The sequence below is a fragment of the Helicoverpa armigera genome, chromosome 25, assembly GCF_030705265.1.
Source record: "Helicoverpa armigera isolate CAAS_96S chromosome 25, ASM3070526v1, whole genome shotgun sequence".
Classification (NCBI taxonomy): domain Eukaryota; kingdom Metazoa; phylum Arthropoda; class Insecta; order Lepidoptera; family Noctuidae; genus Helicoverpa; species Helicoverpa armigera.
Genome location: NC_087144.1, coordinates 8,295,222 through 8,307,986, shown reverse-complemented (window position 1 = coordinate 8,307,986; position 12,765 = coordinate 8,295,222). Strand labels below are relative to the sequence as shown.

The 12,765-nt window shown below is 36.5% G+C and overlaps 1 protein-coding gene across 1 annotated transcript; it reads left to right on the top strand.

The window, feature by feature from the left end:
* Positions 1-3,882: 3,882 nt before the first annotated feature.
* On the top strand, positions 3,883-12,698 carry LOC110377430 (lipase member H-A). The gene is made up of 4 exons (XM_021336325.3): positions 3,883-4,628; positions 9,005-9,152; positions 9,660-9,800; positions 10,098-12,698. The coding sequence occupies exons 1-4, from the start codon at positions 4,505-4,507 to the stop codon at positions 10,777-10,779; spliced, it is 1,095 nt and encodes a 364-aa protein (XP_021192000.1). The 5' UTR covers positions 3,883-4,504; the 3' UTR covers positions 10,780-12,698.
* Positions 12,699-12,765: the final 67 nt, after the last annotated feature.

Genomic DNA, 12,765 nt, shown 5'->3' with positions numbered 1-12,765 from the left:
TTATTTTTTCATTGTGTTAATCGACAGTAGCTTAACGTATTTAATTTGTATGGTATATGTAGGTATGATACTATTGTTTTTTAATACCCGTAAATAAATCGTTAATAAGCATAGACCTTTATCACACAGTTTTTATACCAAGCCAGATAACGGGTCTCACAGCTGATGAACAAACACTCAATCTGGGACGTGGTGCGGTTATTGAGAGTTTATAAGCAAAACCGGAGTAAAAACATTGTCAAATCCTATACAGAAGCCGCCATGAAGTTGTTGGTGAGTTTCATTTGTTGATTTTGTGAAGAAAATTGTGTATTTTAGTATGTTTTTATCGAGCGAAGTGTTGGTTTTCTGTGTAAGGTTATGTTTTGATTGTGTGTTATTGAATTTCTCATTGGGTAATTGGCAGATGTATGTTGTTATTTCGACGAATAGATAGGCCATGTTCTTACTGTTCGAGATGTGAGTTCAGTACTTTATTATTGTGTCCACGGCTGTTAGTTTAATATCAGTTGTTATTGCAATTCCACGTGAGACAACTTGTTGAGTTTCTGCGTAGGTACAGATTTTAACAACTTACTTATTAGGAACCTATGGGTACATGTACACTGTAGGTACATGGTATGAGCATGTAGTCAGGAGGGATGATACGTAATACGCATGCAACAAAGTGTGTGCTAAGTATGAATGTAGTGTAGATGGATGGAGAGGAAGAGGAAGACCTCAGAAAAGATGGATGGATTGCCTGAAAGATGTCATGAATAGGAAGGGAATGAGTGTCAGTATGACGAGTGCGAGACATATTGCGCCGACCCCAAATAAAATTGGGAACAGGGTAGGAGGAAGAAAGAAGAAGAGGTACCAACTTATGCAGCTTAGGTAAGGTACCAACTAAAAATGGATTCTCATAGTTCGACTTTAATATTACCTACTTATTTCAATTGATTGTAATCGTTAATGTGTAGAGAATCCTAAAGTTCTTATAACAAAAAGTTTAATTAACTCTTGATTAATTCGGCAGCCCATTAAAATTCAATGGACAATACTGTCAATGATGGAAACTAGCTAAAGAAACATATTGTCGTGTGTATGTCATGTTAGTCAGTATTCATTATATTCAATAGTTTCGTTTTCATGGGAATCTTCATTTTAAATCGATGGCAGAATTTCGCGTATGACCGAAGACATTCTTCTAAATTTTGTGGGAATGTAGGGAAATCTGTCTACACAGCTACATCCGGTTAGACTGGAAGCCGACCCCAATATAGTTTGGGAAAAAGGCTCGGAGGACGATGTAGGGAAATCTGTCTGTCTCTCGGTCATCGGTAAAACAGCGGTAAACCCGTGAATGGGTAACCATTTATGTCAGCCAATCTAAACAAGAAGGGGTTTGGTGTTGGGCAGGTAATTCACCCATGTAAGCCACTGGTAATATCTTTTGATAAAAGACCTAAAAACTGTGTCGGAAAACAGAGGCGATGTCGATAGCTAAAGTTACTTACGTTGAATTTGGAATTATCTATAACACGGTCATGTTTATTCACTGATCAAGCCTAATTCATTACACTTTTTAGCATTATTCAGAAGATAACAGAATTCCACATATTTACTTAGTTGAATCACGAAAAGTAGTAAACAAAAAATTATCGTACTTACCTTTACTTTTACAAGAAAAGTCTATATACAAACGATATTGTTTGCAATAATGTTCAAAAGGTCGAATGGCCCGCGCTTGAAAAAAAGGTTCCATTTCCAAATATATTTTGTAGAAGTTTGAAATTAGAATTAAAATTTTCAAAAATAAAAAAAAAAACACTGACCCTGACCCTGACCCACTGACCGGAACCGACTCCGGGTATCATTTCTTTTCCCCACATTTTTTAGATGCTGTTTTTAGGGTTCCGCACCCAAAGGGTAAAACGAGACTCTACTGTTTTCGCTCCTCTGTCCGTCCGTCCGTCTGTCACCAGGCTGTATCTCATGAACCGTGATAGTTAGAGAGTTGAAATTTTTACAGATGATGTATTTCTGTTGCCGCTATAACAACAAATACTGAAAACGAGAATAAAATAAATATTTTGGGGGGGCTCCCATACAACAAACGTGATAATTTCCTCTTTTTTGCTCTGGTACGGAACCCTTCGTGCGCGCGTCCAACTCGCACTTGGCCGGTTTTTTTTCTTATGTTTTACTTTTCTTATTTTCCAGCTACCCCTTCTCATCATCACAATGGCTTACCACTTGTCATCAGCAGCGCCTTCCAACATCCAAGAATACGAGCTATCCATGCTAAACAAGCTGAACAAACCCTGGATCACTCCTGACAAGCCTCAGCAGTACCCTCGGAAGGGGGAGTATCCCTGCAAAGGGGGAATTTGTAAGGTCAAGGCGGTGGAAACCTGTGAAGACTGTCAACATGCTAAACCTTTGTGGCCGTAGGTGTAGTTAAAAGTAGTGGAGACGATATCGTTAATGCTTATGATGACTCATAATAGTTTGATAATGACAAAAAACTTAATTGCAAAGAAGAGGAATTGCAAACTAAGTAAACCCCTCTTGATCTGTATAATTTTGGGGCTGTCTTTTGGATTATTATTGTACTTATATTTAGTTCAGATGTCATAGGTTACTCAGTTACCCCTACTTCTCATTACAATGGCTTACTACTTCTCATCAGCGGAGGATCTCGGAGGATGAGTGGCATACTATGACGTACAAAATGAGGCTATTAGCTGATAAAATTCCACTTACCTATTGAGGGTGTTTTAAAGCATACAATAATATAAATGGTTAGTATAAGTATTATTTATAATGTAGATATATTCTGTAAATAAATGACACCTAAACAAAAATGTTTTTAATTTATGTAGATATTCAACATGCGTTCTGACTAAATTTATGCCTACACATTCACAATTAATTATGAGAACAAGATTTATAGGTACGATTGTCATCAAAATACCCAGATTCTTAATCCTATCAATTACTAAAAAATCTGACGTATTATAAGGTCTAGGAGGTAGACAGAATTAAAAAGACAGTGGTATCCCGTATGACAGTGGTGCGTGGGGTTCGGTTCGAAATTGCTTAACAGGTTTTAAGAAGCTTACAGAAAGCAGGCAATATACGGAATCTGTATATTAGTGTTGGTTTAATACACCTGGGAGAACGTGTTAAGGTGTCGGTCCTGCTTGTGATCTCTCTCCAGTTATGTCGGACTGCCGTCCCATAGCTCCGTGAGAGTGAGTTGGCTAATCAGCTTCGAGAATGGCTGAAAAAAATCGTTTAGATATCCGATAGAATTATCAGAAGGATTTAACCAGTCTAAAGATACTTGCAACACAGATATTAATTTAATCTAATTTCACAAATGCTTAACCCGCAACCTTTTAAACTAGACTCAAAGTTGCATCTTGTGCAACAATGCAACAACGTTCACCGAACGCAGTAATCGATGCATCTCGTAAATCTAATGTATTTAGTTAAGTTACCATATTATATAGTGGGCATATGACTTTATTAATTACTAGCCATTTTCTCGCGGTTTCACCCGCGTCCTGTGGGAACTAGGTACTGCCCGTAAAGAGATAAAATATAGCCTATGGTACTTGGGAAGAGTGTAGCTTTCCAACTGTGACAGAATTTTTCAAATCGGTTTAGTAGTTTCGGAGCCTTTAGGCTATAAACAAAAAAATATTTCCTCTTTATTATTATCTATACTAATAGAGAGGAAAACTTTGTTTGTTTGTTTGTAATGGATAAACTTAAAAACTACTGGACTGATTTTAAATATTCTTTCACCATTAGAAAGCTATATTATCTGCAAGTAATATAGGCTATATTTTATCCCGAAACCGCGGGAAAACGGCTAGTATGAAATATAGATATGGAGGAACTTGGCTTGACATTTATTTCTAGAAAAAGCTTTTTACACTCTAGTTTTTCCCACTCCGCAAGTCGACTTATCCACTGAATCCAAACCAGAACCGATTTGAAAACGTTTCAGATAATCAACAACGAAACTGAACTGCAAACAAATGACTGAATACCCAATATTTTGATTATCATCACCCATTGTTTTCCCAAAAACTCCATTTATCCCGACGCCTTTATGATTTTCACAATGAATTTACGTATAGCAAGATAAACAAGTATCTACAGAAATAATAAAACTTCCCTACGTGCATTGAAGAATGAAGGGCGAGCCATTTTATCCAAGAGATTATCTTAAACTTAAAGAATGCATGTTTTTCACAACACCGCCGCCATCCTTACCGCTTGAAAACAAACCTGCCAGTACTAAAGAGGCTGTATACGCGCGCAGCCGCTGCAATAGACAACCGACCTTAAAAAAAAAAACATTACGCGCCAAAATTATTATGAATCATAAAGTTTTTTTAATTCTCATAAAAAAATACAAGAAAGTATTACTCAAAACGTTCGTAGCTCAATTTTGTTAATAATTTAATTATTTAGGACTGTTTTATAGTGAATTTTATTAGTGAAAATGTTAAAAGTTGTGTTATTTACGAGTGTTTCCTTGTTTATGGTTTCTTGTCCGTCTATGGCGTGGAGCCATGAGCAGGACAAGAAAGGAGATTACGGATTTCCGGCCGGATTGATGTCAATATGTATGTTTTTTTAAAATATAATCTTTTATTGAAATAGCATTTTCATGTTGGTTTTTTGTAAATCTTCCTCTTATTTATTATTCGTTTCTCGTTTCCATTAAATTTGCCATCACATGATCATGCATGATGAATGAATGAATACATTGCCCTTGCTATCGCTCTTGGTATTGAACTTGAGATTTGCCCCCATTTTACAAGCTTTTATTTACCTTTAATGCAGATTATATTATACATTTTCGGACAATGTACTTACCTACAAAAAGCAAAAAAATGCAGAAAGAACATCGACGATTTTTAAAACAATTTGCAAGAAACGTGATTTAAAGCTTGATTGAGACTTTGCGTAGGTACCTATTTTTACTTTTAACCAATCTCAAAATAAATTAAGAATTTAAGATTAGATGATTGTACCTGTATATCTTTATCTGTAGGTAGATACGGAAATACTAGATGTCCCAGTCCGATTCAGAAATAAATTATTAGCAAGTATTTGTTTCCGAATATAGCCAACGATTAAAATAAATATTCTATGTCAGGTTTAGCATTTTTTCAACGGCTGCATAAAAATTTAACTTTTTGTTTGATTTATTATAGTCAAACAATTTAGGTATAATGTAGTCAGACATAACATCTATAAATTAATTACATTCATACGACAGGAATAAAGGCGGAATTTTAATTACGAACAAAATGTCAATAATTAAGTAAGATATACCTAAGTAACTTTTACTATCATCTTCAAGGTAAGTGTCTGAGCAGTTATCCTTGTACACAGAGTGCTGTCACTTTCTCATCCCGGTTAAGATTTAGCGATTAATCACATTAGCAGATAAAATTAGCGAATAACCTTAGAATAGCTGGGCAAATTTTGATGTACCGTGTCTAAGAAATATCGCTTTCAACTGAATAAACCGAATTCAAATTGGTTCATCAAATGGATTTACCATATAGATAGGTATATGGAGTATAGTATAGTAACTAGGTATTCTATTTAGGAATCTATGGCCATGGTGCCTTAGAAATGCATAAGAGCTTTTTGAAAAAACGTCAAGCTGCGTGTTACTCTCATACACAATACCACAAATTTTGACAACCTCGATGGCGCATTTATCAGTTGTGTTAGCACCCATAACACAAGTTAATTAATAACTTACCATGGGGCTAACCGACCGTGCGTGAAAAGGTCTATTAATATAAACTGTAGAATAATTTCTTTACAACAATTTATTGTTAAATTAATTTCTAACAGTGACTTTGATTACCATTGATTATTTTTCCGACCCAAATATCGACCAATAGAATTGCACCATTCGACGTCACGTGGTACAACCTACATGGTATTATACTGAAAATTTTTTGAATATTTTCTCTGGTCGTTGCTACGTCAAACTGACAGGTTGTGGCCGACATTTGGGACGGAAAAATCTCTCGAATACCACACGAGCTTCATAATTATCTGGCATTTCCCTCAAGGTTCCCTGCAAACAAATAAAGTCGTCAAGTTTTTCAGGAAAAATCACTCGCGCTTCGCGCTCGTGATTTTTTAACCTGAAAAACTTGACTCCTTCATTTGTTTGCAACGAACCTATCGGAAAATACCCGATAATTTTAAAGCTCTTGTGGTATTATAAGTGAATATTACTTGGCTGATCCACAAGGTTATGTCGACCATAAAATCCCGGTGCCATATAGGATAAAAGTTTGGTCAATCAATACACAATGATTGGATGTATGCCAATATATTTGCGTTAGACGATATCAGGAAGATTTACGAAGAAAATTGGGTATATATTAGGTACCTATATTTTTTGATGCTGGCCTCTGGTATTTACCAATACATAAGCCCTTTAAAACATCATGGACAGACTGTATCTATCTCTCTTTCTCAAAAGGCCGGCATCGCACTCAAGACTTCTCTGGTGTTGAAAGTAACCTAACAGATCAGTCTACTCTTTTGCCCCGAAAGCAAAACAAATCATACGGTGCTAGTTTTTTTTAGGTCTGACAACAGCCTACATGCCAAAAAATTTATTGGTACCTTAATATTTGGAAGAGACTTGATGCAAGATGTTTGAGAATCTTTCAAACCGTCTCATGAAAATCTATTTAGTCTAAGATAATTCTAGACATTATAGGTAATATTACTGAGCCCGTATCTTTCGCGCACTAATAGCTGCAAGGAAGTGCCTATCTATCGACAGTAGATTGATTTACCTCTCACTTTGTAACCTAGCTATCGAGACTACTATCGTCGTGCATATATCGATTTACGATACGAGAGAAGCCTTGATAGATTTACTACTAAAGAAACTTTGTTACTTGGCACAAAAGAGGTTACAGTAAAATAAAATAAAAATGTTTAAAGAAAAAAAAACATAAAGAATATATGTACATGTTTATCTTATATATCTTCGTTTGCCATGACATGACAAAACACTAGGTAAGAACATCGAATTAAAGTATTTTATCGATTATTTAAGTTACTAGTTTCTACCAGCATCCCGTGGGAGCTAGGTCGCCTGGATAAAAAGTAACTTATTAGCCCCGTCTGATAGAGACTGTCCAATAACAAAAGATTTCGAATCAGTAGTTGTTAAGGTGATTCAACCTGAATGTCTTCGCATTTTTAATGCAAATAAGGATTAGTAAGGATTCCTTTTGTCGACATTTAAGGAAGGTCCTTAAATAAATAAAAAAAACAATCAATAACAAACCTCACTAAAACAATAGCTGGCATTGTTATCAGTATTCTAATCATAAATTAACAATGGCATTGACCTCATTTTTCGAAAAACAGGAAAATTGGACCATTTAGGAGATTTTGAAGATTCGCTATCAATCAATGTCAGAGATTTGTAACAAGGCAGTCGTAAAAATGTCTTTAATTTATAGTTATTTTCAAGGATAGGTTTAAGGCTAGTTCTAGACAAGGAATAAATTAATCAATCTTCAGCAAAGTTACAAAAAGCTAAGAAGTTCGTTTTGCTTGAACCAACGTGCTAATCCCCAGAACTAGTAGACAGATTTGTAATAGTCAGTGTTAGATACCTATTGATTGAAGAAGGCTTTGTATAATATAGGTTTTTATCCTGGTCCGCCGATTAATTCCCACGGGACGCAGGTAATCCACTGGTAGTTACTAGTAATAAAAAACACATAATTGTCTTACTAAATCAATTTCAAGAAATTCATTCTGTCAGTACTTTTGACCTGTATGTACCTACCTACATGTACTTATTTCGTTGCTTAAACTAAATCTTCACTCCCAGTTAGACGACGTCGCGGAACGAAGAAATTTCTGTGATGCAAGCAAACCAGTGTAATGTCACTCGTTATTCAGATGTCTTCCGCTACCATTGTGCTAGATAGGTTTTATACCTACTATATAACAACTGGGTAGGTTTTATTGCAGAAGGTGAAGTTCCAGACATAAAGAAAAGACGTTCCAGACGTAAAAAAACTGATAATAAATAATCAGGAAATAGTTACCTATTTGTGTTACAAGTGAGCTTATTGTCTGCTCCGAGTGTAGAGTTATTGCACGAGTTGCAAAAACTTTGCTCTTATGTGACACAGACACAACTTAAAAAAAAGTCACATCCGATTCGGATGAAAGCTACAATGGACATGTAATACGCAAATATTATGGTACGGGAAGCAAAGGTAACGGGGAACCAATGTACCTACCTACCTCATTGAAACAACATCCACAAACAAACAAACTGAGGTCCCTTTCATACCTTACTTTACCAGCTAAGCATTACGAAGATAATTGTAACCAACCTAAGTGTTTACGCTTATCTTAGGTAACTGGAATGTTCCTGCGATTTCATTCCTCAAGCTGTTCTTATGTGGAAACATGAATGCGGTAACGCGCTAGTTTTTAATAACACCAATCTTCTTAGTACGGCGAAAATAAAGCTTAGATAATTTTACATCGGCAGGTACTGCAACCATGATTTGGCTCTGGATTTAAGCAAAGATCGCAGATCGTACTAAATCCATGCCCTATATTAAAGACTACATTGTGCAATCAACAATTAATTTGGATGAAATGAAAAAGCGTTTATTCAAGAAACAATATCATTGCTAATACTTAATACTTACCTATGTGTTTATTCAATCATTTCTTTTTTATTTAAGGCTACAGATAAAATACCAAGAAACCAATAAAAAGACAGTCACTATAATGCAATTACTAATCCTTAGGTACTTTTACGAAATGCAAAAATGATGGCAAGTACCTATATCAATCGCATTAGATAAAATTATCAACCTTTTCACCTATCCTATACAGATCAAGTCTCTTCTAAAACAAAGAAGAAACCACTTACAACCTAGTACATCATTCATCATCCAGCTCTTTTGCTTCCCAGGTCCTGGCTCCACCAAACCAGCCTTGATCCCCAAGGGTCAGCTGAAGTACTTGTCCTTCGTGGTCCAGGGCAACGGACGGACCAGACAGAAGTACAACTTTTGGAACGCCAGGGGTATCGCCAAGGATCCCAGGGTCAATTTTGATAAGTAGGTATTGGCCAAGAGCCAGCGAATGCCATTTTTATTTTATAAAGGCTGAAACTTTGTGTATATGATCTATATGGTGGATCTATATGGTTTTAGGAAGTTTAAATAGTGACTTATATTCTAAATATGTGATATTGGAACAGTTCATTAACTGTTTAACTTTTTGAAGTGTTAAAAGGGGCTCAGACTAGTAGCTTTCTAGAGTTACTGATCCAAGGGTGCGTTTACCTCAAACAAATACTAATGAACTAGAAGAAGAACATTGTTTCTATTATTTCCCTGACAAATTATTTTAATGTTCACAAACGCAGATGATTATATTATCACAGACCTTTTAAAATAAAATAAAATCATTGTTTTCTCTAAAATAATCAAATTGGGCCTAGAACGAGCACTTGGTTTCAACGCATCCAAGAACTAAATAATATCATTATAATTTAGAACTACCCCGGCTCTATAACTAGGAATCTGGTCCATTAGTAAATGAAGCCTTTTGATTATTTCCAGGAGAACGCTGATAGTAGCTATAGGCTACCTGGACAGCCCCAACCTGCCTATATCAGCGATGTTCGCCAATGAGTACGAGGACAGAGGGTATAACGTCATTCTGGTTGACAACCAGAGATTTGCTACTGTCCACTATCATTTGTAAGTATCTTGTATCTAGACTAATCTAGAGGAAACTTGCTTATGAATAATTTCTTGTATTTAACTAAGGCTGCCCCTACCTAACTAAGAATTTTTTTATGGTCAAAATCAGCGTGCCGTCTTCAATATTGGACGCCGTGGTCAATTGCACAATACGTCATATTGCACAGTTTAATAGATCGTCTAACGAGCGCATAAAGTTATGAGATGAACTCGAATGCCCTAAGTAATAAAACAGTTGATCCTTAAATATTTTTAATACATTGTTTTAATGATCTCTTACACTGTTTATTTCAGAGCAACACGCCTCATGAGACCTGTAGGCAAGCACGTAGCTGAAATTCTAGTCCAACTCATGGAGTACGGACTTGACCCAAGCAAACTGGAACTCCTAGGTTTCAGCCTAGGCTGCCACACAGCCAGCTTCGTAGCCAAACACTTCCAAACCATGACAGGTCGAAATATATCTACCATCTCTGCTTTAGAACCATCTGGTCCTTGCTTTCGGAACTTAGGACCAAAACACAGGCTTGATGCTGGCGACGCAGATTTTGTTCAAGTTATTCACACGAATATCGATGGTTATGGCATGGCTACTCCTATGGGACATGTCGACATCTACGTGAATGGGGGAGAGTATCAGCCTTCGGATATCAGCCTCTACCCATGCACTACAACTTGCAGTCACTTCAGAGTCCTCCCCTTATGGGTCTCGGCTTTGAAGAACCCTAAGAAGTTCGTAGCTATTAAGTGTAGAGATATCCAGCAAGCCAGAGACTCTGATTGTTATGGCAATTCTCCTATGGAACCTATTTTTATGGGAATAGGCATAGACAAGACTGAAAGAGGTATATATTATCTAGCTACCTCTATGGAATATCCCTTCTTTTTAGGAGCAAAAGGATTGAAAGAAGAATATGTATACTGGAAGAGACTAACTAATATTAATAATGGACATGAAATAGAAATCTATACGTAAAATAATAGCACAAATTCAGTTATCTGTTTTAAAATAAAAACAAAAACTATCCCTTTGAAGAAAAATAAAGTTTGCTAGTTTCCTGAATATTTCTTATGCGATGGCTACCTCTAACCAAAATATCCCGGCCTATCATGATCCCACTGGGATTTAGGGAACCCCAACAAAAACCGAACGGAGTCCCAGTAAAACCGATTACTATTGCACTATCGTATTGGGGTCGGACCCATGTTGCGAAATAATAAATGGTATCGGATTATGGGGGTCTTAGGATGAGGAAAGGATGCAATGCTCAAAAATTCTGACTCTATCCTTATTTATATAGATGTCGCTGTAGTCTCAGGTGGTATGTTATGGTCTGTACATTTCGGGGACCTGTATTTTTATATCCTGTTTATATGATTTGAGTATTGATCCATTTATTTGCAATATAACCACGATGAAAAACTGCTTAGATATATTATAGGAAAGAATAGAGACCTGCTCTAGGGAAATCTCATCTTATAACACAGTGCGAGAGAGATTGTTTCGCGGAGAGGCCCTTTCTCTTTCTTGCATTACACAGAGAGATAGAGATAGAGTGGCCTTCGTGCAGCAATCTCTCTTACAATATGTGTTTACCTCAAAGTCTTGTGTATGGAGAGATTTTCGTAATCTACTTTTCTATCTAAATTCTTATAAGTATGTGGGTATCATGTTTTGTATGTCAAATGACACATGTGGATTTCGATAATATTTATGGAGGTACGCTCAGCGTCAAAAGTAGCTGAACAAATAAACATTTTAAAAACTGCCTTATATGCCTTTTCAAAACTGCGTAATGAATCATCATTTCTCAAAAACAAAAAAGACAAAATTTACTTAACAAAAACCTTAAAAATATGTAGATAAATAATACTCGTGTAAGTTATCAACGATACGGTGCTTAGCAGTTTTGAAAATTTTGTTTTGTTCAGCTACTTTTGAAGCTGACTGTACAATAATATGATTATGGATCTTGTATGTATGATAGATATGGTATTGCATATTGTATAAAAATAGGACATAGTTGGAAAATAATGTGGATTAGCTTCACAACTTTTTGCGTAAGATCAGCCAGTTGGCCTCCATAGGACCAAAGACTGCTGTGGCTGCGGGATTGTTCGCGGTAGGTAGTTACCGTGGCCCTGGTCTGGTCTGGGCCCCAGAAGGAACGTGGTGGGTTTTAGTCTGTAAGAGTCTGACACTCCTTTTCTGCACCCACAAAGGGAGTGGACATTTGATGATTTTCCAATTTAAAAAATGACCTATGGCCATCGAATAATCTGTAAATACATGCATAACATTTCAATTAATTGTAATTATTGTATAATTTATGTTATCATTAGGTAAAATCTAAATACTTACTTATTTATTGAAAAGCCAGTAACTACTAGTTCTAGTGATATTATTATAGTGAGCACTGTTGAAATAGGTTTTTGTAAGTCATTAGGTATTTTAAGGCATTTAAGCACTAAGCATAATAACTACCTATTCATTTAGTTTTGTAAGTAGGTACCTACCCAAAACGTCAATATGATGATGATGATGTCCTCCTAGCCGATTATCGGCTACGGCGGCTGTTCTCATTTATGGAGATCAGCCAATTGCGCAGGACATATTATAGTGCACAAGCATTTGCGCAGACACAGGTGCACTCCCTATTCCTTCCCTCTCATAACCCGATGGGACGGCAATCCGACACGACCGGAGAGAGATCAGGCGCAGGACCGACATTTACGTGCTCTCCGATGCACGGGTGTATCAATCACCAATTTCCAGGCTCCGGGCTGCTTTGTGAAAGTCTTCTAAAACCCACAAAGCGATTTCGGCCCGACCCGGGAATCGAACCCGAGACCTCGTGCTCAGCAGCCGCACTTGCGACAGCTAGACCAACGAGGCAGTTAAAAAACGTCAATATATAAGTGTATTAGTAAATGTTTCTATCTACAAAACTTTTTGTTTTAT

Coding starts and splice junctions, on each gene's coding strand:
- LOC110377430 (XM_021336325.3), top strand. CDS start 4,505: ATGTTAAAAGTTGTGTTATTTACGAGTGTTTCCTTGTTTATGGTTTCT. Junction 4,629..9,004: donor GGCCGGATTGATGTCAATAT/GTATGTTTTTTT, acceptor TTTGCTTCCCAG/GTCCTGGCTCCACCAAACCA. Junction 9,801..10,097: donor GCTACTGTCCACTATCATTT/GTAAGTATCTTG, acceptor TGTTTATTTCAG/AGCAACACGCCTCATGAGAC.